This window comes from Poecilia latipinna, unplaced genomic scaffold (assembly GCF_001443285.1).
Source record: "Poecilia latipinna isolate Pla-1442-1.1 unplaced genomic scaffold, P_latipinna-1.0 Scaffold793, whole genome shotgun sequence".
Taxonomy (NCBI): domain Eukaryota; kingdom Metazoa; phylum Chordata; class Actinopteri; order Cyprinodontiformes; family Poeciliidae; genus Poecilia; species Poecilia latipinna.
The window spans coordinates 180688-208204 of record NW_015113409.1 but is presented as its reverse complement, the minus strand read 5'-3'; the positions used below and the strand labels follow the sequence as shown (position 1 = coordinate 208204).

Sequence of the window (27517 nt, the reverse complement as noted above, 5' to 3'; positions counted from 1 at the left end):
TCTATGACTTGTTCTTCAAAATAAATGCCTTTATGAAATATAGTGTGAGGAACAGCTACTGAGCAAAGGGAATTACTGCTCAAATGGGATGTAAATGATGATGAAGAAGAATATATATTTTTATTTATGAAAAATTTGAGAGCATCCAAGTTCAGGTGCAGGGGTTAGCTCTGTCCTTTTTACCAAATACGGTTTTATTTTGAAATATTGGCAGGAAGTTGTACACCGTCACAAGGTAGGATTAAGTATAAGGCATGTATACAAAAAACTTTGAGCCTTAAAGTAGGTACGTATGAAGATTGTTTACGCTGTTTCAGAAACAAACTTTTTAGTAAATGTAGAAGATTCCTCCAGCATTTTTTCAGTGCATTATTTTCTTTCTTTTTAGCGTTTATTTTCTTGTTTTATTCCTGACTCGACGGCTTGTGATGTAGTAAACACTGCTTTAACACTGTGTATAAACTCCCAAGTTTTAACATTAATCAACAAGTCATAGACATGTAGTTTTCCTCACTAAACGTGAGTTAACTCGGTGAAATAACTGACGAGCTTCACTTAATGTGACTTTGACATCCAGCTACATGACACCGAGCTGCTTGAAATATTGCTTAAATATTAAATCCTGTTGTTTAAGCTTCTCTCTTCGTTGGTTCCAGTGTATTTAAAGGTCACTTCTCACTTTGAAGTCGGCTAAAGACACATAACTTGAGCAGAAATGACTGGCTTTACAGTAAATGAGAGGAAAAGAAACAAGTCAAAAACAAGCATATTAAATTCTCTAATTAATAAGGAGCTTTAATCTATTTATCCCACTGAGCTTTGGAGCCTTTATCCGGACGTGTCCAGTTCGGAGTGAGCCTGAGAAATGGAGGTGATCTTTAACCCAGATCTTTCCGAGCATTTGCTCTGTGATCTCTGTCCTGGCGCCCAGGGCAGATCAGCTTACTGGCAAAATGACTTCAGTGAAGCACACAGGGAGAGCATGTTTCTATGTAATTGATTCTCGGATGATAAAATGCTTAGGATTTAAATGTCATTTTCCACTGAGAGATATTTTTATTGGCCTGTAATCTTTTTTAATTCACCAGGCAGGCATGGACAACCAGGATGAGGAGGAAAGCTGTGTCTACCCGGTACGTAAATACTCGGTGTCAGGATTATTTAGGCTCATATTGGTACCACTCAGCTGCCTCTGGTGGTACCCAGAGAAGATCGTAATATGATAATGAATGATCTGTAATCAGTGGCTGATTTTGATATGAAGGATATGGCACACTGCTCAGGGGTGCAGGGCCTTGGGGGCGTCCTGAACCTTGACTTTTTTTTTTTTTTTTTTAGCAAAGGTTATCTGACAGTTGTTTACAGAAGCGTTTAACTCCCACAGCTAGGAAATAAACACAAGAGTGTTATCATTATTAAAATGGAAAGTTTTATATCTCGATACTGAGAAACATTCCTGTTAACAAGGTTTATATCTGGCTGTAATGTGAAACCATCTTGTTATGATTATCTTGCTCCTGTATTTATTTCCTTGCTTTAACAATTAAATGCTTCCATAGTTGTGTCCACAACAACTGTTCATAGCTGTTTGGTGTGCAGAGTCAGTGGTGAGTGGGTGATCCCAGTGTTGGGCACAACACAAGTCCTGTAAGAAAATAAGGCTGAATATAACAGGTGAGACTGCTTAGATTGGTCAGACCTGAATTAAATTATTCTACACCAGGCATCCTTTGAAATACAGGTTAGAATTTATAAAACCATTAATCTGATGTGGAAATGGTAAAAGAGTCGTTTCTAATGTTCTTCTGACATCACAACCACCTTACTAGGATCCATCCAGTGTGCTGTTCATGTAACTGATCACAATTTAAACTGATAAGGGAAAAATACAGATTACAAAGCTGTGCTGAACCAAAACGAACAAGTAACGACAAGCTTTCTAGAAATGTGGTGACGAAGAAAGTCATAAATTTTCAACAAAATAAATACTCAAGTAAAGTAAAGGTGCTCAAAAAATGTACTCAAGTACAGACCTTCCTGAAGGTACTCCACTGAATGGAGTTTGTTGGTTTATAAATTGAGTTGTAATACTCCTTTAGTTCTGTCAGACTCAGCCCGTCTCGGCTCCAGTTTGTTTCATCTGCTGGGTTTGTTTCTGTGCTGAATCTTTTAGAACCTGGGTCCACTCACCAGTGAGATCAGAGCCAAAATGGAGCAGTTTGTGGAGGAACGGACTGAAGCCAGTTTGGTGAGCACTGAGACCTACATCTTAATATTTTGACAATATGTTTTGCGGCCTTCCTTTTAAATTGAAATATTTCACATTCTGCAGTTTGCTGGGAATACCCTACAGGATGTACTGTATGTTTAGAGTCTGGTACCAGAAGCAGTTCTGGTTCTGGTGAACTGGCTTGAACTGCTTGAACTTTCTGTCTCTATCGTGTTTTTCTTCCAGTGGATTTTTGTTCTGGTTGGAGCTGTGATCACCGTCTCTGTTCTGGGAGTTGTTGTGCTGTTTGTCTGCAGAAGATACAAAAAATCAAGTTGGTGTCTTATTGTTAACTGTTTACAAGTTCACATTATATCTCTACTGCGCTGCATGTTAGCTCTTTCACATGGTAAATGGACAGAGTTGATGTGTATTAGTACTGACCTATCAAAGCATTCGACACAACAGCCCCGTTCTCCCAGTCGCTCTCACACACACATACATTCACACACTGATATCATGATTGCTAGACAACTTGCATTGGGACACCTTGAACTACATGACCCTGTTTGCTGGTCTGACTGAGAGCATGTGCTGTTTCAGAGGAGGAGGCCGGCGTTCCTCACTACCGCTTCAGAAAGAGGGACAAGGTGATGTTCTATGGCAGGAAGATCATGAGAAAGGTCAGTACGGTCTAAAACAGGCAAGAAGTCTCCTGGGTTTGATCATTATGCTCTTCCTTCCAGTAAAATGTGTGAATATTGTGTTTTACAAGACTTTGTGTTGTTGCTAAAATTTAGTGGACACCAGATGTTTCGCCATCAGTGGTCCAGACTCTTCTCTCATCTTACATTTCAGACTTCATGGATTGTTCTCTGGTTACAATTTCACAAACAAGCTGATGTAGCTGAGTGCTATTGATGACTCTCAGTTCCTGATAGATAAGGTCACATCACCTCCACTGCAATCAGGTGATGCTCAGTAGGTTCAATCCACTGATTGAGATAAGGCTGCACCGGTTGCAGTTTCTGGTCAATCCCTGATTACCAATCTTTAAGAAGCCTGGCCTGCCGATTCAGATTTCAGCCAATTCCATTTTTTTGTCTGAAATGTTGCTAAATATTTGAGACAAAATGAAATATTGTCTGAAAGCCAGAGAGTTGTTGAGTTGTTAACAGTGGGGTGACAATTGCTAACTCTGCAATTGTACAGACATGACCTGGTTTGTAAGTCAAACTTCTGTCAAACCAGAGCAGAAGAGGACGGACAGTGGCTGATTTTTAAATCTTTGCAAAGATAAGATCGGTGGCAAAGATCAGCTTCACATGCCAGTATTAGCTGATCACTGATCTCCCAAAATTAAGGAAATCAAGACCAATTTTCTGGCCGATTTATCACCAATATCAGTGTACCCCAGACTGTGGTCTTCTGGAAGGATCTTGGAACATGGTCCTGCAAATTCAGAGATAGTTATAACCCAAAAGTCTTGGTAGTGTTGCTGTTTTTTTCTGGCTTTTTGATGTTTTTTTTACTACCAGTGAATACATATGTCGTTTCAACTCAAAACATGTCACACATTTCAGGACCAAATGACTTGATTCATGACATAGGTCTATATTTATTGATTTTTTTCTTACTAATCTCTACCATTTCCGCTGTAATGATTAATATAGACCTATGGGAAGAATTGTCCATTCTTTCCGTCTTTTTTTCTGGCCCAACAGCAGACACTTTCATAAGCACATCTGTCTGTCCTGTTACATCCTGCAGAACATCAGCACCTCCTTTCAGTTTTTCTCTTTTGACCAAATCTCTCCACATCGCTGAGTGGACAGATGTTCACAGGTGGCGGGACACAGCCATCAGCGTGAGAGCATCATGGCTCTTTCTCGACTGTCCTGAAGCTTATTTATCTTGTCCCACATTCTCATCCTTAAGTTTTGCTTTGCACGGTTCCTGTTTTGGTCTGGATGTGAACCTTTGCTTGCCATGTAAATCACTGTGTTTCATTTCTCTGCTGTAGGTTCAGACATTGTCCACAACTCCTGCAAACAATTCAAACTCAGCTTCACGGCAGAGAGTAAGGAAGAGGACCAAAGTCCTGTCCATAGCTCGAAAGTGAGAGCTTTTTCTGGTTGATATTTTTATTGATATGTTTGCATACAGAACAAATGTGTTTACATACAACACAATGTGGATTGTGTGAATTGTATACACCATTAACTTCAAGATGTATGATTTCAGGAACAAAGGACACGTGCTAAACACCTCTAAAAATAGATATAATAATAATAATAATAATAATAAAAGGAAATAAATATATACTAAAATAAACGCCAAAGTAAGTGAAGGAAAAAACACATAAATAAAAAAACAAAAGGCCAGGGGAATTTGCATTAATGCAAAAAAAAAAAGAAAAAAAACATAAATGGTTGCCTTTTAGTGTGTACTTTGTTGAAATTTCGCATAGCTTATTTTCTCCACTTTTAAAACGAACATGACCTCATTGTCCACTTTGGTCTAGATGGAGATAGAAATGCAACTTTTAGAATAACTTTGCATTAAAAGTGTCATTATTTACTTCATGACAACAGTCATAGACATTCATAAAGATTCCTTCATGTTCATGACAGGTATTATGTCAGCCTTATGCACACCCTGTCAAATAAAGTGTTATCAAAAGATAAGCCAAGAAAACAATTGTATCAGAGCAGAAGGAGCTCAGTGTTTATTTTGAGGTTCAGGTGGGAGAAAGTTTCCTCCCATCATGAAGTGACCATGGCGCGCATGAGTTTTGGTCCACTGATTCGTTTTCTTGATGTGCTGGTTAGGATTCTGCGCATCCGGAGGGAACCGCCCACCCTGCAGCCCAAAGAGCCCCCTCCCTGTCTGCTCGAAGCTGATCTCACTGAGTTCGATGTGCAGAACTCCCACCTGCCCTCGGAGGTGCTCTACATGCTGAAGAACGTCAGGTTTGTAAAGAACACCACAGAGTTTCTTTGTTTTGTTTGTTTATGTTGTACCCAGTGGAGACGTACCAATCAATCAGATCTAAAATGAACCATTTTCCCTCACTAGGAACATTTCAGTTGATGAATCAAAGGGGGTAATCTTGATATTACTACCTTTCCAGCTTCATTTGTAAAGTTCTACTTTTATCAAAGATTCTTCTGCATCTTTTCTTTGGAGGTTTTGTCTTTAAAGTAAAAAGATGAGCAGTAAACCCTGCCTGGGTTCCTTCTTTCTGTGTGCATCCGTGAGCAAATGGTAAACAGCCTGTACTTGTACAGCGCTTTAATAAGTCCAGAAGACTCCAAAGCTCTTCACACTACATTCACCTATTGATGACACGTGAAAACAGCTCAAAAATAAATGTTACTTTAATAACACCTTATACAGGACACGAGCTTGTTCTGTAACCCCCTCCCCAGTGTCACATTGTATTCATTCCACTTTTTTTCCTAATTTTTACACATTTGTAATAGAAACACAGCTAATTTCTTTCTCCCTCTCCTACTGCAAAAGATCAGATAAGTTTATGTCTGCCATACTAATTACTAAAAATTAGTAAATGAATAGTTTGATTCTTTGCATTTGGCTAATAGAAAATAAGTATAATATTAAGGCTGAATATTGTCAGTAATTGTCAGAATGTTGCATTCAGGGTTCTCGGACACTTTGAGAAGCCTCTGTTCTTGGAGCTCTGCCGCCACATGGTGCTGATCCAGCTGCACCAGGGGGAGGGACTTTTCCGACCTGGTGACACTGATGACAGCATTTATGTTGTTCAAGATGGCCGCCTGGAGCTCTGCATCCATGAGAGTGTAAGACAAATTCTCAAAGCTTCACAAAAATATGATTATTGGATCACTTGACTTCTGTTTAAACTTTATATGTTTTAGCAGTTTTTTTTCCACTATTGTTTTTACTATCTGGGATATTTTGAACATGTCACATAAATGAGTTGTTTACTTAATAAAGTCAGTTATGAATTTTTTTGTGTTGAAATGCCCTGATCAGAATTTTGTGATGCAAGTATTTTTTAAAGCCTTAACCTGCTGATGCCAATTTTAAACCAATCTGAGTTCACTTTCAAAAGAGTACAAAATATCAAAACAATATTCAACATACCTCTTGCTAGCCCTCCTGTTGTAAATAAAGAGACAATGTCACACCACTGTGTAAAGAACAGTTACTGTTTTAAAATCGACAAAATAGTGACGGAGTTCACATTTTAGCCTAGCATTAAGATTTCATACCTGTTTATTCTGCAGGATGTACATTTTTATTTAAACTGTAACATTTTTTAACATTTTCTAGTCCAGGATGTTCCACTACAAAGTCTGAAAGGTCAAATAAAACATAGCTAACTGTGAGTCTTCCTCCCTCAGTAGTGTCCACATAGAAGAGTGATGTTTTACTGCAAGTCAAACATCACTATATTTGATATTTCTGTCACTAACGAGACAGAAATATCAGATTTTTGTAGTTTCTGACCAAGCCGGTTACCATCCAGGGCCGACACACAGCAGAACATTTGCGATGCCAGTTCTATATCACTGGTTTTATTGGGATGTTTCCAGGGTTATGTAATGGTTAATGCTGCTGCTGCTGTTATTAACCCTGGTTAATAACAGCCTGTTGTTAACCAGGGTTAATAACAGGCTGTTGTTAACCAGGGTTAATAACAGCAGGCACTTAGGTTTTGGTAATGCTGCAAGACCTAAGTAGGCTTGTAGAAGTGTTACACTGCAGAATATGCCTCAGGAACAAGATGCATCTGTGTAACCAGCTACCAGCGTAAAACTTTGAAATATTTGGACTTTGTAATAAAATAATCCAAGTAAGCCAAAGCTTTTCAGTATCCAGGTTGGGATTTTCACCTGAAAGTATTTTGGATCAGAAGGAAAGTGCTACAGCATGAGAGGGAACATATTAACATATTAGCAACAGACATTTTTTTTTTATAGCTGATGCAATTGTTGGTGAAGCAATCAACTAGAAAAAACACAAAAGTTAAACATCTGGTTCTAGTCTTAGAACACATGTCATCTGAGTCATTTGTTGCCATCCAGCAGTTTGAATAGGTTCACTAAAAGTCTGGAATAAGATGAATTCGGAGCCTCATCCAGAGTGTTGGACGAAGATGTTCTCATCCAACACTGTGTCCTTCACTCTGTCCTTCAGGATGGGACAGACGCGGTTGTGAAGGATGTCCTGCCAGGAGACAGTGTCCACAGTCTGCTCAGTATCTTGGACATTATCACCGTAGGTCTACAGCCTCCTTCTCCTTCACCTACTTTGCTGCTCTTTGTTGTTATTGAACAGTCTCTCATCTATAGCGCCCCCTTCCTGTCAGTCAGTGCATTCTGTGAATTTCAGGGCTACCCGGCTCCTTATAAAACAGTGTCTGCCAGGGCTGCAGTTCCGTCCACCGTCCTGCGTCTTCCAGCCGTGGCCTTTCAGTCCGTCTTTGAAAAGTACCCAGAGACTTTGGTCCGCGTCATTCAGGTAAATCTCAGCTGCATGTTGATAGTGATGCTGTTTTAAAAACATATTCATACTGTACATCGATGCGATTCTTTCTCCCTCTAGATTATTATGGTGCGTCTCCAGAGAGTAACCTTTCTTGCCTTGCACAACTACCTTGGCCTTACCACTGAGCTTTTCAACCCGGTACTGTAATTGCTCCAGAAATCTTCAGGAACTTATGGATTGTTTGAGAATAAATTGAAACACTTTTAAGACTTTTTTTTTTTTTTTTTTGCTTTTCAAAATTTGCGTATTAGGAAAGTCAGGCTATATCTCTGGTGTCTCTAGCCAATGTTCTGGGTGAGGCTCATCAACTCAAAGGGTTTCGTAGGCAGCCGTCCCACTCTGAAGACACGAGTTCTGAAAAAGCTGATTCAGGTTGGAAATAAGTGCCGTATCTCCAGGGGTTCTGTGACGTTACTCATCATTTTCATCTGAAGTTTTTTTTGTCTGTTTTTCTTTCATGACAGAAAAGTTCGGCTCCGGGGACATGGCTACAGCTAAATATAAGAAATCTCACTCCGTGCCAGGCTCAGGTACGCACTTGTAATGTTCTGCTCATGCATAATCAAAAACTCAGACAATCATGTGAAGAAATGTCAAGAAAATACATACAGTATCTCAGAAAAGAGAGTACTCCCCTCACCTTTCAGTAAATATTGCATTTTTTCATGGAACAACACTTTGATACAATGTAAAGCAGTCAGTGTACAGCTTATATAAGAGTGTAAATTTGATTTCCCCTCAAAATAACTGAACTTCACAACCATTCATTTCTAAACCACTGGCAACAAAATTGAGTATATCCCTAACTGAGAGCGTCCAAATTGTTCCCAAAGTGTCAGTATTTTGTGTGGCCACCATTATTTTCCAGCACAACCTTTCTTGTCTAAATTTAAACTTACTCATTTATAGATATATTAATATTTTATCATATTTCCATGTACATGCTTATTATTTTATTATTTAATATGTTTTTCATACATTTTATTTTACTATAAAATAAAATGGTTATATTTACATTTACTAATATTTAACAATTTGGATGGAATAGCTTGTCAATAAATACGTGGGGATCAGTAAAGTATTTTCTGATTCTGATAACTCTTGGACAGGGAAGTTCACCAGATCTTCACAGGTTGCCATGGGATCCTCTTCCACTTCTTCATGGCATCAGTATGTTACAGTACGTTGGCATTCATGGTTCCCTCTCCACAACCAGCAGCACTTATTAAGTCCCAAACCATGACCCTCCCACACCATGCCTGGCTACAGTCCAGAAACACTTACCTTTGTCCTCACCTGAGATGATGTCACCAGACATGGTTGACATCATCTCATCCAAATAATTTTTTGTTGTTCTCTTCATGGTGGCTATGTTGAACTTCCAGTGACCAGTATGAGAGGGTGTGAAAAAATAATGCTGCCTTCATACCTGAGACCTTGCAACAGTAATGAGTGACATGACACCAGGCTAATTGGGCACAAATTGGGTACATAGGGGTGTACTCACTTTTGTTGCCAGCTGTTACGAGATAAATGTCTGTGTTTAGTTTGTTTTACTTTGTATCAATGTGGCAGATTGTTGTGTTTTGTGCCCTTAGAAAATTATTCTTACCCCAAAGGCTTTTTCACATTTTGTCATGCTACAGCCACAGAGCTCAGGAATAATAAGTTAGAGTTAACCAATTAAGCAGTGGAAGAAAAATAATACAGGATTTTTCAATAAAGAATATCTGAAAATTTGATGTGCATTTTTATGCACCCTCCTTGTGTCAATGTTTTGTAAAACCAGTTTTTGCTTCGGTTACAGTTGCATGTTTTTTATGATGGTTCTGTAGCAGTTTGGCACATTTAGATGCTGCTCTTTTTTTCTAATTTTTCCTTTCACATTTCCCCTGGTCAGACATTTTGGCTGCGGAATCTTTGTAAAAAGCAATTTACCAGTGTTGCTGGAGATTCTTATTTGGATGTAGGTCTGGACTTTGGCTAGGCCATTTTAGCACACTAAAATCCTTCAGTCTGTCCATCGTATTGTAGCTCTGGCTGTATGTTTACAGTCATTGTCCTGGTGGAAGGTGATCCTCCCCCAGTCTTTAGTCTGTTACAGTTGTCTTCTAATATTGACTTCTGCTTAGCTAATCAGCTGTAACTAGCTTTCATCTTAGGGGTGATGTGTGACGGTCACTCTTCTGTTACACATTTTGTTTTGCACGTTTTCCAATATAACTTCAGATTAAAAAAAACAGATTGAAAAAAAAAGACATTTAAAAAATTATTTCCAATAATTTTGTACCATGTTGCTTCTTTAATTTTTTTTGCTGTGAAAAAACTGCTTCTCCACAGGTCTGTAATAAATCCCCTGACAGGTATCAAAAAATAGAGATACTACTCTGTGGCTATTCCAACTTGGGTGTGTGTGCGTGTGTGTGTTTTGCAGGTGATGGCCCTTCAGAGGTTACCAGAGTGTTTGATCAGACTCAGTCTGCCAAAGAAGAGTCAGTGAACCAAGGCTCTGTTAAGGTCTCTATAGAGCAATTCACTTTGTTCAATTGTTAAAATGAGTTAGCTTGAATCAGGATGCTGGGAAGCTGCAGCATCACTCTTTTGGCTCAGTCTGAACGGTGTTGTCTCCTCAGTCTATTCTGAAGAAGAGTGTGACTATGCAGCACTCTCCTTCTGCTGTTTATCACTACGACGAGTCTGGAGGAGGAGGAGCCGTCCACCACAGCAAAGTCAACGTCCTCTTCCAGGCTGCTAAGAAGGATCTGCTGCAGGTCATCCAGCTGCAGGTAGCCTTCACATTAAATCTTTCAAGTTTCTCCCAGTAAGCTGAGGTGGATGTTTTATGGTACTATGATATCACTATAGAAAGGAACACATATTATCTGCTGGCGTTGCTCAACAGGACCCCAGTCTGTTGGAAGGAAGGGTGACCCTTCGCCAGGTCAAAGCTGGGTGTGTGGTAGCCCACCAAGGAGATCAAGTGAGTCCAACAGAAACATGAGATTTTTCAACTGTTAGAATGAAATGTCTGAAATTTTTAAAAGGCTTATAGACATGCTGAGGGCATGTCCTTCTACAGAGGGGAAAAATAAGCTGTAGCAAAATAGCAGCAAAAAAAAGCAAATATTCAAATAATCCAATATTTTTGCAGCATAGTTGGAGCTTTATATCTGTTTTTAACACACAAATATGCTTTTTGTTAAAGGTTTCCTTTTGAATACTTTAGCTAGGCTCTTTAAGAGTTTCTATTTTTTGACCTAACTGGTTCTGTTTTAGATGAGACTGTGGTTTTGAAAAACTAACAATCCTTGTGATTGTCCTCTTTCAGGATGTGAGCGTGGCGTTCGTCATCTCAGGGCTGCTCCATGTCTACCAGCGTATGATTGACCGTGAGGAAGAGAGCCTGCTCTTTGTCACCCACCCTGGGGAGATGGTGGGTCACCTGGCCGTCCTCACAGGGGAGCCCCTCATCTTCACCGTGCGAGCCCACCGAGACTGCACCTTCCTCTCCATGTCCAAGGCCCACTTCTACGAGTAGGACCACACTGTCCACAACACCTCTGTCTTTTCATCATGAATAGTGTGTGACTATATCGGTGTGTGTAACGACAGGATAATGCGCGAGGAGCCGAGGGTGGTGCTGAACGTAGCTCACACGGTGGTGAAGAGGATGTCATCGTTTGTCAGGCAGATCGACTTCGCCCTGGACTGGATGGCCTTGGAGGCTGGCCGCGCCGTCTACAGGTACGCTCAACCAGGAAACGCTTCACGGTCAAACTGAACAGATGTCCAACTCAGCATTCAGTCCAAATGTCTGCTTTTAGACAAGGAGACAAGTCAGACAGCACCTTCATCGTCCTCAGCGGTCGGTTGCGATCTGTCATCGCCAAGGATAACGGCAAGAAGGAGCTGGCTGGGGAGTACGGCCGCGGCGACCTGATTGGTGAGGTGAGCTGCCGACGCGTTGGTGTCCACAACCCTGTTAAATCGTTCAAGAGAACAGAAGAACAGCTCAGATTTCTGCGTCTGACCAGGTGGAGGCCCTGACACACCTGAACCGAGCCACCACGGTCCACGCTGTCAGGGACTCGGAGCTGGCCAAGCTGCCTGAAGGAGCACTGAACTCCATCAAGAGGAGGTATCCTCAGGTGGTCACCAGGCTGATCCACGTGCTGGGACAGAAGATCCTGGGCAACATGCAGCAGGTCAACGGGCCTCTGACCGGTAATCACAAAAAGATTGTTTCCAAACCGCCAAAGCTGCAGTTCCAACTACAGTTTAGTCAGTACTGCAGTGAAGTCAATGAAGTGGTTTAATTGGTTGACTGGTTTACTCCTCAACTCTCTGACTGCACTGAGTTTATACAACTCAAGTCCTTTAATTAAAATTTCGAAAAGCAAAAAGCATTTTTGCTGCTTTTGTTCTTTTGACTTGAGCTCAAAGTAACAAACCAAGATCAACTATTATCAAATTTTAATGGATTTATTTAAAATATTTTATGCAATCAAAAAGAAGCAAAAGAAAACCAGAGCAAAAGAAACCCAGCAAAAACCAGTGTTGGTTGTTTTCTTTTAGTTTTTGATCAGAAATCTTTTCCCAACAGAATTGGTTTTGTGTCCCCCAGGTCGTGGTCTGGGCCTTCACACGCCCACCAGTAAGTGGGATGCTGGGAATCCAGCCTCTAATCTGTCCACTGTGGCCATCCTGCCCGTGTCGGACGACGTTCCCCTCACCACCTTCACCCTGGAGCTCCAGCATGCTCTCAGTGGCATCGGTACACACACACACACACACACACACACACACACACACACACACACACACACTGCTTTCTTACTGCTGTCTTCAGAAGCTGCAAGTGTCAGGAAAACTCTCCACATCTCACCTCTTGTTGTCAGAAGGGATGTTCATACTGTGCACAGTGCCAATACCCGTCAGCTTTCTTATATTTCAACACCTTATATTAACAATATTCAGTGAAATTTATAGAGAGTTGATCTGACAGACCAACATAAAGTAACTCATTACTGAGAAAAAAAATAAACACCTGAAAAGATGAGGTGTGAAAAATGTACCTTTATAGTATTTGAAGATTATATAATCTGTATGTTCTGCTCTGCCGCCATGTTCTAAATAAAACACATTTGTTCCAAAAGTTACTTATTGTATGAAGTACAAGTACCAATTTATTAGTATCAACTACTCGGTATCAGCAAGTACCTATACTGAAGTACTTGTACCGTCTGTAAAAACCTGGTATCAGGATTCTCCTTACTCCTAGAAGTTTGCATATTAGCCAAAAGCCTTCATTTTAGTCTCATCTGACCAAGCACTTTCCTCTACAATAGAAAAAACTTCAAATGGTGTTCTCTGTGAAGTTTTTTCCAACACTGGGTTTTCTTTCCAGTCCTGGCAATAAGGACTTTTTTTTTTTACCATGATCATAGATCTCTGCAGCTCCTCCAGAGGGACTTTGGCCTCGAAGCTGCTTCGTTCTTAAACATGTCTTTGCACCATGACAGTAAGGTGTCTCATGTCTCATGGCTGCAGCTCAGCCATTCAGAGCTCCATCAGACATTCAAAGCTTGGGATGTTTTAGAAGGGAATTCTGCTCTACACTCCACTGAGTCCAGTCTGACCTGTCTGCTGGCTCGTCGATCTCTGTGACCCTGTTTGTTCTCTAATTTTCTCTAGAACAGAACAGCTGCATTTACCAGCTTAAATTACACACGAGTAGAACCTACTCGCTATTATTATTTACACCTCATTTTTTAGGGGGAGTTGGTGTTAAACAGGTTGAATAAAAATGCACAGCATGCATTGTAAACTTTTATTGAAGACTTTGAATCCCATGTATTATTTTCCTTCTACTGTTCAGCTCTATGCTGGTTAAATAGTTTTGTAAGGCATTGATTCTACAGGTGGATCTGACATATTTTCAGGGATCACATTAAGGACCTTATTTGGTTTTACGCAGCTTCAGACTTATGGAAAAGTTACTTAGTGAAATACTGCATCTATGCTGCTGTATGTTCCTGTTCTGACTGTATTATTGGTCCCCACTGTTCTGAGGAAATCTGCTGATAGACCAAAACAGGAAGTAAAGACTTTTATTTCATGAGAGAAACGACAAGATTGACAGGAAGTTAAACTCTTTGTCAGCACATTAACATTTATTTATTAGTGCCATGTCATTCTGTGAAGGATGTTGCAATGTAAACAGTTTTCTTGTTTTTTTGTTACGGTCATCTACCAGGCCCTACCTTACTGCTGACTAGTGACATCATCAAACAGAGACTGGGCTCTGCTGCCCTGGACAGGTTAGTCACTGATTACACAAACTCTAAGAGACTTTTCCTTTTTCATTGCGTAGATGCTTTAGTGTAAGATCTGCAAACATGGAGTAAAACTTTCTGGTTGATCATATAAAATTTCCAGACAATATTCATTCATTTAATCTGCTGAACTCTTTATTTACAAAAGTGTCCATGAGTACCGTCTGTCCAGCTGGCTCGGCCAGCAGGAAGACATCCACCGGATAGTCCTCTACCAGTCCGACTCCAGCCTCACACCCTGGACCCAGCGCTGCATCCGCCAGGCCGACTGCATCATCATTGTGGGCCTGGGGGAGCAGGAGCCCACCGTGGGCGAGGTCAGAGACATCCACCTCTATATACTGTATGATCACAGAGAAGTGAATAACATAATAACATTAGCTCAGACTGCTGGAAGACCTGATCTGGTTCTGACCAAAAGCTGTTTGAGTTAACAGTCCATTTCACTAAGTTGTGTGTTAGGCTGCAGTAGTCATGGTGCCTTCGCTGCCCCTTTTCCACCACCGAAAACTCCAACACTGGACCTGTAAGCATCTGAAGTTCCATGAGTTTTGGAGCAACAGAGGAAGCCAACCTGAACTGCCTCAAGATGATATTTGTTGTGATTTGTCTCTTTTTAAATAAACTGCATTGAATTGAAAGTCTTTGGCTACGTTCACACAGCAGGCAAATGCTGCAGCTTTTGCGCTGCAGTCTGAACGGCCCAATTCCTATCATTTCACCCCAAAATAATCAGATCTGTGCTTCTTCCATACATGGAACTGATTCAGATGCATATCTGATTGTTTTCAAAGCGTCTGCAGTCAGAACAGTCATATCGTAGTTTATCCGATTTTACGTCATTGATGTGAGACATGCATCATAATTCTGCACCAGAAGAAGCCAGACTCGGTAAATCTGGATGTAAACAATGGCTGAAAATTCTGACTATAAACTGATAAAGGAAGTATGTCAGTGAAGCACATCACATCCTCGTTCAGACTACACATCCAGCCAGACTTCCTACAGAAGCCGCACTCAATGCTCTTCAAAACGCCATTGCTAATAGTTTCTATTAGCTTCCTATGTCTTCTTATGATTTTGTGGCTGTACTGTGGGCTCTAATTGCTGAACAAATGTTAAAATCGGTCCATAGGCGGTTCCATCCATTATTACTTGCGTAAACAGACCACTGCTATGTGACACTTATGTCCTAGGGACAAAAACTGTTCACACAGAAGTCTGAATCTGGTTTATTTTGTAGCATGGATGACCACACAAAAAAATAATAAACTTGATTTCAGCAAAAAATCGGATTTGAGAATCAAGATGCTGTTGACTAAATCAGATCATCAGTCATTTGTGAAAAACGTCATGTGGCTGTGGCTACGTTACTAATCATTGTTTATTCTAAAGGGGTCAGGCTGGTGGTCATAATGTTATGCATCATCAGAGTCCATCTGTGTCTGCTGCAGTAGTAGCCTTTGTGTTGTCAGTCAGAGATTCACAGAAATCTCTAAATGTCACGCTTCCTAACAAGTTATATCTTCCCACCTCGTTCTGCTCAGTGATCATAGAGCCTCTGACTCTGTGGCATCAGTTAGAAATGTTGTATTGTTTCTATGGTAATGTTTGGTCGTCTGCTGCCTCCTGAAAACCGTCCCTGCTGCAGCTGGAGCGGATGCTGGAGAGCAGCTCAGTGCGAGCCCAGAAGCAGCTGGTGCTGCTGCACAGGGAGGACGGCCCGCCGCCCAGCGGGACCGCCGAGTGGCTCAACATGCGCAGCTGGATCTCCAGGCACCACCACCTGTCCTGTCCCCGCAGAGTGTTCTCCAAAAGGAGCTTACCCAAGCTGGTACTGAACCTGAATCTCCGTGGGTTATAAGGCAGGACTCACCTGCTGAGCCTTCTAGAGCATTTTCCACATTGAAGCTTGTTTCTGTTTTGCAGAGAGAGCTGTACGAGCGCGTGTTTGAAAAATCTCCGGATCGTCACTCCGACTTCTCCCGCCTGGCCAGGATCCTGACAGGAAACAGCATCGCCTTGGTTCTGGGTGGAGGGGGCGCCAGGTACCCATTCATTCAACATTAGACACATTTCTCCTTCGGGAACCTTCCTTTCTGTCCATTTCTAAACTTAAAAATTCCCAGGGTAGAAATGGACCTCCCTCGTAGAGAAATTATGCTTTGGATCGGGGGTGCACTGATAAATCGACCAGCTGATAAATTGATCTCGATTTCCTTCATTTTGAGAGATCAGTGATCGGCCGATGCTTACATGTGAAGCTAATCTTTTCCACCGATCTTATCCGTCTCAGCAAAGGTCTAAGCATCCTCTATGCTCTGTAATGAGAGGTTTAACTGACAAACCGCCACCAGGTCATGTCTGAACATTCAGAGTTAACAATAGTCACCCCACTGTTACAGACTCTGCGACATTTTTGCTAAATTTAGCAACATTTCAGACAAAAATATTGGTATCAGCGTAAATTGAAATCTGCAGATCAGCCTTCTGAATGATTGGTGATTGACAATCAGCCAGAAAACTACAATCAGTGCACCTCCACTTTGGGTCTGACCCTGACAGAACCTTCAGGGTGGAGCTTTAGACATTTCTTCCCTCATCAGGACAGTTATTGTTTGCATGTGTTTGTATGGATCACATTAAAATGACTGTTTTGACTGTTTTTTCCCTGTACTGCTCTGGCTTGTCCTGGAGCTCTGACAAGGTAGGACTTGTTTTCTACTCAGTGACACCTGAGAAAGCAGCACACATGTAAAAATAATGGTGAGCTTGAGCCATGATGTCCATGTGAAGCTCTGTGTTTCTCCCCACAGCTTTGTTAGTTTTAGGACATGAACTTAGAGGGTGTTGGCACTTTTCAATTACCCTGCCATGACTGTTATCATTATGTTGCATGATTGCTTGATACTACATAAAGTACAGGAAATATGTTCTGGTGTATTTAAAGCCCTTATGTAGTTCAGGGGTGAAAGGATTTATCAGATTAATTGTGATGAGGCGATTATTGAAATAATCGGCAGCTAATTTATTAATCAATTAATTGTTAACTAGAGTATACAGGCACTAAAAAGGCCATTTGCCGAATGAACAACATATTCAGAGCAGTAATTAAGCTAAAACTGCATAAATACAAAATATACATTTTGACTTTAGGCACATCAACACGCTGTTATTGCATTTTAGGCAATAAAATGTTTATTTTCTTATTTTAAAAATTTGACTTTCTGGAGATGAATTGAATTTGTTTATTTGCCTCTTTTAATGCATCTCTAATATTGCAAAAAGAAAAAAGAAGGTAAATGGTTAAATAAAAAATCTCCAAAATGTGACCATTTCTTCATCCGATTAATGGTCAGAATAATCGCTGACTAAAATATCCAGGACTGGAAGCTGCTCTGCAGTTAGTAAGAAACAGGATCAGTTGTTGATGTTTCTAAGATGTTTGTCCCATGATTAGTCTGAGGTTATAACAGAAGCGTTTCTCTTGAATACATGAAATGAGACTGGTGGCTGTTTGTTTCCATAGCGACTGTATGGCTGTGCTTTCAGAGGCTGCTCTCAGATCGGCGTGCTGCGGGCGCTGATCGAAGCCGGGATCCCCGTGGACGTGGTGGGCGGCACCTCCATCGGCTCCTTCATGGGGGCGCTGTACGCTGAGGAAAAGAGCAGCAGTCGGATGAGGGTCCGGGCTCGGGAGTGGGCAATGGTGTGTTCACTTACACTAACTTTCATTCCACATTTCTCATACCTTCTCATAATGTTCATCAAAACTTAGCTACTCTTTGATTGTTTGAGTGTTGGAAAGCCTTGTTCCTCATTATGGCACCGTTCTCCTCACTTCCCTCGTTATGGTTTTGTTCAGGGAATGACGTCGTACTTTAAGAAGATCTTGGACCTGACCTACCCTGTGACCTCCATGTTTTCTGGAGCCTCCTTTAACTACAGCATTAGCTCCATCTTCAAGGACAAACAGATTGAGGTAGGGTTGGAGCGCCAGCCTCCCCCAACAGCAGTGGCAGGACAGGAAAGCTGTGAAGCAGAGCTCAAACTTCCTACAGGGAGATGCAAAACCATTTACACCTCTTGAACTTTTCATATTGTTTTATGTCACAATCACAAGCTTCAATGCATTTTACAGGGATTTTATGTGACGGAAGTGAAATTGAAAAACATAAGAGTTTTTACTATGAGGGTTTTAAGGACCGTTGTGAAACTCAAATACTCATTTCCTAATTCACCACGATGATCAGAGTTTTCTCTTCTGCTGCGTTTTGTGTTTTTGTCACCCCTCCACCTCTAGGACCTGTGGTTGCCATACTTCACCATAACAACAGATATCACCGCTTCCTCCATGAGGGTCCACACTGATGGTGTGTGAAACTATCATCACTTCTCCTACAGTTTCTCTAAATATAGTAAACCACTTGTTTTTCTTTTGCAGTAAGATTTTGATGAAATGACTTTTTGAAGCTGTCCACCTGCTGGTTGATTTTTAAAGAGCAGCATTGAGTCGGAGGAGCTAACGCTAATGCTATCTTTAGGTGAAACTTCCAGAAGACAGAAAAAAGAAATGATATGCCTGGAAAATAAAATCAGAATCATCACAAAAAAAAAAAAAAAAAAAAATATATATATATATAAATAAATATATATATATATAAATAACATGTTTGCTCAACAAGTGGACATCCTCCATGCATGTTTTTTTCATATTTTAATCCCAGAAACATGTTATCAGTGTTTTATTCTGTTACCTCTACACACGTCTCCTCCTCTGCACAGGTTCACTGTGGCGTTACGTGAGAGCCAGCATGTCGCTGTCTGGTTATCTGCCGCCTCTCTGTGATCCCAAAGATGGACACTTACTCATGGATGGAGGTTACATCAACAACCTTCCTGGTGAGAATCAGGCAGCTCCCACTGGATCTTAAGACTTTTAAAATCAAACAGTGTTAAAGTGGCTGGTAAAGACGGTAAAGAGGCTGTTAATTAACATTAACAGCCTCCTCAATCGGATCAGCACTTCTACCTAGTAGAAGATGGTTGTTTACAACACAGGCAACTTCTGGTAAGTTTCATAGCTTCATACTTACATCACAGGTAGGCTTTAGCGATTGGGTCAAATTTAAAATATCAACAGAGTCCACGTCCAGGAAGCAATCATTTCTCAGTAGCTGAGAGTCCAGGCACTCAAATAGTGTAGAACAACAGGCTGGTTCTGACCGGGATAGAGAACAACTGACCCATTTATTGTTTACCAATGGATCTGTGTGTGGGATACAAGCCCTGGTGGGTAGAAACGTTGGACTGAGTTTTATCAACGTGCTTCTGTCTGCGAGTTTAGATGAGGGCCGATATAATCCAATGGCCGTTTTTCGGCTGGTATGGGACTGATTTCTGCTTCCAGTATTGGATCTGGACACCCCTAATTTTGAATTTGTAATGGAAAGTGACATTGGGGAACAGGTGCTGAGGGAATGTTTCTCTCCTCCATCAGCTGACGTGGCTCGCTCCATGGGTGCCAAGGTTGTCATCGCTATTGATGTTGGAAGCCGGAATGAAACCAGTCTGACCAACTATGGCGACAGCCTGAGTGGCTGGTGGCTGCTGTGGAAACGATTGAACCCTCTGGCCGAAAAGGTCAAGGTACTGCTGCCACGTCAGACCCGCCACGGTTGGTAACTCCACACTCTGGCTTTACCCGCCTCTTCCCTCCAGGTTCTGAACATGGCCGAGATCCAAACACGCCTGGCGTACGTCTGCTGTGTGAGGCAGCTGGAGGTGGTCAAAGACAGCGACTACTGTGAATACATCCGGCCGCCCATTGATCGATACGGAACACTGGATTTTGGCAAATTTGATGAAATTGCTGTGAGCTTTTTGTCGTCTTCCTGGTTTTTGTTGGATTTTCTTTTGATATGTGAAAGGTGTGTGAAGCCGGAAGGGCCGTTGCTTTGGTCTTGAGTTCAGGAGGTGGGGTACCAGCACGGAAAGACTCTGTTTGACGTGTGGCACCGCAGCGGAGTGGTGGACAGTATGCTGCGGGACAGACACCAGGAGGAGTTCCATAAAGCCAAGACTGGACATGTGAGTGACAGCCAATCACAGCTGGAGATTAGGATGCATGCATGTTATTTGCTCTTTGTTTTCTAGTATTTCTGTTATGTAAACTCAAATATCTCTACAGTGAAAAACGGATGTTTTGTGTCTGGAACAGTGTAACACGTGTTATTATATGTTTTATGATACAATGAACAACAATTGAAAGTAAAAAAAAAAAAAACAGTGAAATGTTAGAGGTAAACATCTTGTTGCTGCTGACTCAAATCTCTCTTTAACAACAGGAACACAAAACTTTTTCTGCTTTCTTCATAACCTGAATATACAATTATCTTTACAATAAAATATTCAAGGAGTGCAGTGATTTCTGAACAGCATCCCTAAGTTACACAGCTCTCTGCTAGTCCAAAAACAAAAGTCACCTAATATTAGAGCAGATTTTATTTATAAATGCTGAATTCTTCCAGGTGGTCACATGTCCGAACGCCTCCTTCACCGACCTGGCAGAGATCGTGTCCAGAATTGAACCAGTGAAGAACGCTCTGATAGACGGTCAGTCAGCTGTAGAACATAGAAAATCATCACAGAATGAAACAAACACTGAAACGTAAACTTCTGTCTCCTTAAAGTTTTCTTATTTCCAGCTGAAGTGTTTGGTTGTGATGTCTGTGTCAAAAGCTGTGAAGGGATCATGATCACACTGTTCCCTGCTTCATGTGCTTTCAGAAGAACCATCTGATGAGTACCAGACTGACTACGACGAGGAGGCAGTGGAAAGCGCTCTGTCTGACTTTGAGGCCTTCACTCCGGGCAGCGAACACACCGAGGGAGAGGAGACGGCTGAGACTGTGAGCGTTACAGCATCCCGTGTTTTATAGATGGACTGTAGAGGGGAAAACTTCACATGAACTCATCCTAGGTGTTAATGTCATATTCATTTTTTGGTTAGCTCAATATTTGTCTGTAAAACTTTTCCTCATAAGCCATGTTAGGGCCAGGATAAGACTTTGTTTTATCATTACCAGAATGAAGTCTTAATGTTTGGAGAATGAAGTAGTAATATGAGAACTGCAACATGAAAATGAGGAATGTACACTTTAATATCAGTTTTCTAAAAACGGAACTAATCCTTTAACTCTGAGTGTGTCACGTTCAACAGATTCTAGTCGTGCAGCCCAACCGGGTGGAAACACACCCAATCTGGCAACACTGATTAAAGCAAATTTTTTCTCATAATTAAAAAACTATATTCAGTACGTTAGTCTGGCTGTACTCAGCTGCAGATTTCAGTCAAACACGGTTCTTGTTTCTTGGACAGCGCCCCCCAGAGTTCACAGCGAGAACATCCCAACCTGTACCTGAGGCTGACAGCTGAGGTTACATGGCTGGAAGTCAAATGGCTGTTTCCATCTGGACAGGATAATCAGCCCAACCTACAAGAAGAATGGCTCAAATAAATAAATAAAAATTAGCATAATATTCATGTAAATAAGAATGCATGTAAAGATTTCTTCAGCAATGTGAGTAAAACCTGATAATAAACATGTTGTTGTTTTAACAGGATGAAGAAGTTCCCGTCCAGGTCAGACACCGGCTCCAGAACGCCTCTCAGAATGCTCACCTTTGACCTCCTGGGAACCACAGGAAACCCATTTCAGAGCAGGGAGGAGTCAGCTGGTCTCCTACTGCTGGACCTGAGCAGGACTGGCCCGCTTCCACTGGGAAGTAGACGAGAGGTTGTTGGTTTGATCTCGAACTCCTCTGTGTGTGCTGGACCTCATGCTGACCCTGGTGTGATGACCAGTGTGTGACTGTAGAGAGAAACGGGCTGCGGTCATCAGCTACATTATATCACAGCACTGTGAACATCACATGACGTACTGTGTCCTACAGAAACCAGTTTTATACACATCATTTATTCATGTAACTGTATAATAGTCAGTTTAATGTTTGAGTGATGCAATGAAAAAAACAGCTGCTATTCTGCATTTAACCTTTGACCTGTTGGAGTTGAAGTGACATCATCCATACTGACTGCTGTCTGCTGCAGCTACGATTCAAACTATTCATCATTCAATTTCACACAACTTGTCCTTACGATTGTCAACTTCATTTATATTCTGATGCTTATTGTGTGGAAAAACTGTAAATATGAGCCAGAATTCTTCAAATGTCATGCAGACTTGTACAGAAGAAATATCTTTAAAGCTGCATGCAATATGTAACTTTTATTAAAAAAATATTATTTTTTACATATTTATTAAAACTGTCTCAGTGTTATCTCTCAGTATGATATGATACAGATAATCTTTGAAAAGATGGATCTCCTCCATCTCTTCTCTAAGCTCCTATTGTAGTCTGTAGAAATCCACTGCTCTGACCACAAACAACCAATCAGAGCCAGGAGGAGGGGCTTAGCGCTGTCAATCAACCTTTTGTACTCTGCTCAGTGTGCTAATGGCAGAGAAACAAGTTACCGTAACAGGGAAACTGTTTAGCGGCCATGCTAGCAGCTTTAGCATTGACAACAGGCTATGCTATCAGGAAGAAGCTGCAGCTTAGCACCCTCCATATGAGCACCAAACAGAGGATGATTGACAGCGCTGAGACCCGCCTCCTGGCTCTGATTGGTTATTTTCTAGTTATCACTGGGAGAAGATGGAGAAGCTCGACCTTTTCACAGATTATCTGTCTCATACCAAACTGTCATGACATGGTAACAGTTTCAGCAAATATGTAAATAAATATTTTTTTTTATAAAAGTTACAAACTGCAGCTTTAAGTACAACGCTTTGCGAAAGTATTCACCCCCCTTCCGTCTCCACATTTTGTTTTGTTGAACATGAAACATACAATTTTCTGTCTGGACTTTATGTAATAGAACAATGCAAAATTGGGATTAAAACCCCTAAACTGTCATCCCCAGAACAATTAGATGTAAGTGAGTGGGTCCATGAGGACACCACTGTCTACATGACAGCTAAGGTTTTAAACTGTGGTGTGGAAGTGAAGCATCGTTTTGGTCTGTCTCCTAAAAGCCAAAGGATACTAGATGTCACATAGCAAAGTGGTTACTTTATTGAAAACTGCATACTGTTTACAATTTGCTTTATATAGCCCCCTTTATTTAGACACCACTTGTTGTACCAAAAGCAGACATGTGACCTGTGCTCTGACTGGTTTGGCTGCATTCAGCTCATTTAACCTAAATGATCTGCAGCTCAGTGAATTCAGCAGCATTAGCAGCTTAACCTACGCAGCCTTACCGTATCCTGGATTTCTTTATGTCAGTGGCGTTGTATTGAAGTTGCGTTACAGATTATGAAGTTGACAAAACGTTTTGTATTTTAGTTTGTGCTGCAGCTCTGCTCACATAGTGTTACTGTAATGCACTGCCAGATTGTCATGGCGGTGTGAATCTTAGTTGAGCTTCGTTTTCCTGTCAAACACGGCAACTTTATCTGGCAGCCATTTTGGTTTCTGCTGACGGGTTTGACCCAAAGCCCTGCTTTACGACTGGAAAACAAAACTAACTATTGGAGCTGGGAAAATAATAACTGATGCCAGTGTTACCTGTTCTGTGTTGTTATAAAAATGTTAACGTTAACACTTGTAAAAACTCAACTTAAATCTGTTGTGATTCATTTTTAAGTGACCTCCTAACATATGATGATGTAGCCGCACAAACAGTGTTTTGTTATGATGACTGAAATGAAGCTGTTGCCTTATGTAAAATTAAACTCTGTAACTGTAAATAAGTTCTCATTGGATGATTTTTTTAATTTCTGTTTTAACTGTGAAGACTCAACAAGGTGATGCTTGGACCTCATTTCAGTCGGTCAGTCGGTATCTAGACGGATAAAAAACCTTCTGTAGAGGAATTGATGAGATCTAAGGACTGTTATTACATGAACAAAAAGAGGGCACAGCAGATCTGATGGTCATTCACTGCATTTACTGACAAAGATGTTTCAATTTAGTCTTTTACTGCAGCAACATAATCTCACACTGGAAACCTTAGAAAAAAGCATTTCATTAGATTTAATTTTATTTAGCAGAAAAGAAATCTTCTGTTAATTTGTTTTTGTAATCAAATTATTGTGAGACAAAATGATTGCTGCCCCTAATAATTCCTTCCAATTAAATACATTTTTGTTTCAATATACAATAGACTTCCTGTTTCCTGTTGGGTCGACCTGAGTGAGAAAGGCCTTTTTGTTTTGGACACTGGCCACTAGGTGGAACGACAACCCATTTATCATTTCGCTGCACACAGTGGACACAATAGACAGAGAAGTAAAAATTGCAGTAAAGAGTGACATCTTGATGTCATCAAGTCTGACAGCCACTTTCAAACCGGATGCCTGTTGAGAGAAGCCAGAAAAAGATTTCTCTGTCCTGCCATCACAAACATAAACATGTATGTGATGCTGTGTGCCTGTTTTGCTCTTCCAAAGTTCCCTGGGGACCTTCAGACGCCATGGCAACATGACCTCAATGACACCGCATGAAAAACTGAAAATGGGTCATCAGTGGATATTTCAACAGCATCATGATGTATAAATATTCCCAAATAAATATAAAAATGGGCGACCATGCACAATTCAACCAACTCCCATCCTAAACCTGTGGTCTGAGCTGAGGCGACGAGAGCCATGCATGGACTAGGCCACTCTCTCTGAATGCTCCATCCTGGTGATGTGAAGACAAAGATCTGTTCTATAAGTGTGGTATTTGCAAACTATTAACAGCATAGGGTACCAGCAGTTCTGTTATTTAAGTTCCATAAATAACCATAAACAATCTGGTATTTAAGTTCTTAATTTATAGGTTGAATTTCTCGTATTCTAAGTTTTCATAGTGACATTTAGTGAATTTATTTTGAGGCCTGGTGAATATCTTTAGAAGGGCTTCCAGTAACTGTGACCGGCTCTGTTGCATCATCAGACCCGCATCACTGTTTCAAAGTGGTTCTGAAAGAGCACTCTGTTACCTTTAAAGGAAGGTTCTGCTGTTTCCTACTCAACGGGTCAGATCTGCTTTACAGACTTCATGTTTTCTTCCACTTGTTTGCTGTTTCCTCTGCATGAGCTGTGAACATCTGACTTTTTTTTTTAATCCTTTTTTTATTTATTAGTCTGCAGCTCCTCCAGAGTTACCATGGACATAGACATTTTGTGATTCAGTCTGGCCTTCAGTTGAAATTAGAACGGTCTAAAACAACCTTAAAAAGTTTTTTACATGCAGTTTGTTTTGTCAAAGTGACTCAAACAGTGATTAGTTGAAGTTTTAGTGCGTGCTTATTTGTGCATAGAAACTGGACTAGATTTGCTCGACGTAGCATTTTAAAAGAAGGACATTATTTCCCGTATGCAAATGACCGCAGCATAAGATCAGTGAAAGCTCTAGTTTAGACCAACTTTATTCTGCTTAGTGACAGGAGCTGGTCTGCTGCAGATGGACAGTCCAGCTGCTCTGTTCCAAGCAGCTGATTTCAGCCGGGTCACCACCAGTCTCTCCTGTCCTGGCTCTGTGATGTGATCATTTAAGAAACATACACTGATGATATTATGACTTCTAACTTTAAAGTGTTTTGGTTCCCCTTTTGCATCTAAATCAGCCCTCACACTTAAAATCGTGGCCTCCACCGCACCAGGGGAGGTGTGTGTTTGTGTGTGTTATCTGGCACCAAGATGCAACCAGAAGCTAACAAGCAGTGAGGTGGTTCCTGTTTGTCCAGTTCATTCCACAGATGCTAGATTAGACTGAGATCTGTGGAATTCAGAGGCCAGGGTGTGCTGGTTGTCCTCCTCAAACTATTCCTGAATCCTTCTAGCTGAGCAGAAGGAGAGTTATTCTGCTGGGAGACGACAGAACACAGTTTTCACCGCAGCTGCTCTGGAAAAATGTGCAGTAGAATACAACGTGCTGTGCGTTCTGAAATCGGTGAAATAACAGATGAGGTACTGGGAGCTTCAGTAGCTCATCTGTTAAATGTTTTGTGCTAAATTCGAAAATACTAAAGGGAACACCTCCTAAAAAAAAAACCCAACCCATCTAGATAAACTCCACCCCCACCCCTCACCGCCACCTCCCCTACATCAACCCCTATTCTAGAGAGCTGTTCCTCAATCCTGGCTGCTTGCAGCATATGTTGAGAATTTGGAGGTAAAACTGAATTTAAGCCCAAAGCAAAGAAAATGTTCAAGTATGGTTTCATTTAAATAACCTGAAGTATAATTACAAAAGACAGAGGAGGCCCCATGGCTTCACCTTGGGCCCTAACATCCCTAGATCCACCTCTGCACATGAGTTCAAATCATAGTTTCTCCATTCAGTCTTTTCTAGTTTGGAGTCATTTTAGGAGATTATTTTACATTTAGGCAACAGGAATTTTGGGAGTTTGCTCCGATTGTTATTTTGATGATTATCACACATGTGTGGGACTCCATTAGGTTGTTTCCTGCTGTATGAGCTGCTCTGACCCAATCTGACCCGATCTGACCCGATCTGACCCGTTCTGCCACAGCATCTTCCAGGTTAGCAGCAGCTGGGTCACACAGCTCAGGGGTGGTTTGGGTAGCAGCTCAGTACCACACCTCATTCTGCTCACGCTCCACCAGCTGGGCTACACTTCAGCGCTCCACACTACAGAATGACCTGATGGCAGCTTTCTCCAGTGAAAGGTTCTTTATTCTGTTCAGTTAACAGGATGCAGGAGTGGAGAAGCTGCTTCTCCTTCCAGATAAGAGAATGGAATCACCACATGTTTGTTCTTTAGTGTCATGGACAGTAGAAGTTGATTCTCACACTTTAATCCTGAAGGTGTGTGAGCGGGTGTCTGTGTGTGTGTGAGAGAGAGGATCAAACTTGTGGTTCCAACTCGACTTTTTTCCAGTCTACAAATTGTGTTCTCTGGATTGACAAGAATTTAAATATCGTATATTTATCTCTAGTTTTGTCTTGTTTTTTCAACATTGTGGTTTTTTTTCTTCTCTTTTGATTTGTGCATGAAAAAATTAGAAATGACCAAAAACAAATTAATTGTTTTTTAAAATTTCATTCAAACATTTATTAGGATGCTGAGTCTGGGCTGTGTTTATGCTCTATAAATATGGATTATTATTTCTTACACACTGACAGTTGTGTTCTTCCTGGATGTCTGAGTGCAGCCACCCCTCCCTGTGGTCACAGCTGTCAGCTTTCTCTTCTATCAAGTAGATAGAAATTACTCCATTTATCAGTAATGGAGTCTCTGCAAAGAAAACTTTCTGGGTAAATTTGACCTCAGACGTCCTTTATGAGCAATTCTTTCATTCTCTAGAAAACTAAAAGCAGAAATATTAGAACAGGAATTACGTCTTTCCACATA

At 41.1% G+C, this 27517-nt stretch overlaps 1 protein-coding gene and 1 long non-coding RNA gene across 2 annotated transcripts; one reads left to right on the top strand and one right to left on the bottom strand.

Annotated features, from left to right (window-relative positions):
* The first annotated feature begins 227 nt into the window (after positions 1-227).
* Positions 228-22883, top strand: pnpla7b (patatin-like phospholipase domain containing 7b). Its single transcript, XM_015046810.1, has 35 exons — positions 228-286; positions 1089-1133; positions 2174-2248; positions 2456-2543; positions 2813-2892; positions 4233-4327; positions 5041-5181; positions 5874-6033; positions 7397-7477; positions 7592-7720; positions 7805-7885; positions 7999-8119; positions 8212-8277; positions 10182-10264; positions 10381-10533; positions 10650-10727; positions 11076-11281; positions 11360-11491; positions 11572-11695; positions 11782-11971; positions 12372-12521; positions 14004-14067; positions 14231-14399; positions 15734-15916; positions 16012-16130; positions 17635-17791; positions 17948-18064; positions 18386-18455; positions 18868-18984; positions 19583-19731; positions 19804-19956; positions 20056-20172; positions 20613-20697; positions 20872-20993; positions 21707-22883. The coding sequence occupies exons 2-35, from the start codon at positions 1095-1097 to the stop codon at positions 21770-21772; spliced, it is 3960 nt and encodes a 1319-aa protein (XP_014902296.1). The 5' UTR covers positions 228-286; positions 1089-1094; the 3' UTR covers positions 21773-22883.
* LOC106956165 (uncharacterized) lies at positions 13243-24300 on the bottom strand. The gene is made up of 3 exons (XR_001426729.1): positions 23284-24300; positions 19408-19413; positions 13243-13253 (listed from the first exon to the last, which is right to left on the bottom strand). It is a non-coding gene; the product is annotated as an uncharacterized LOC106956165 (long non-coding RNA).
* Between the last annotated feature and the right edge of the window lie 3217 nt (positions 24301-27517).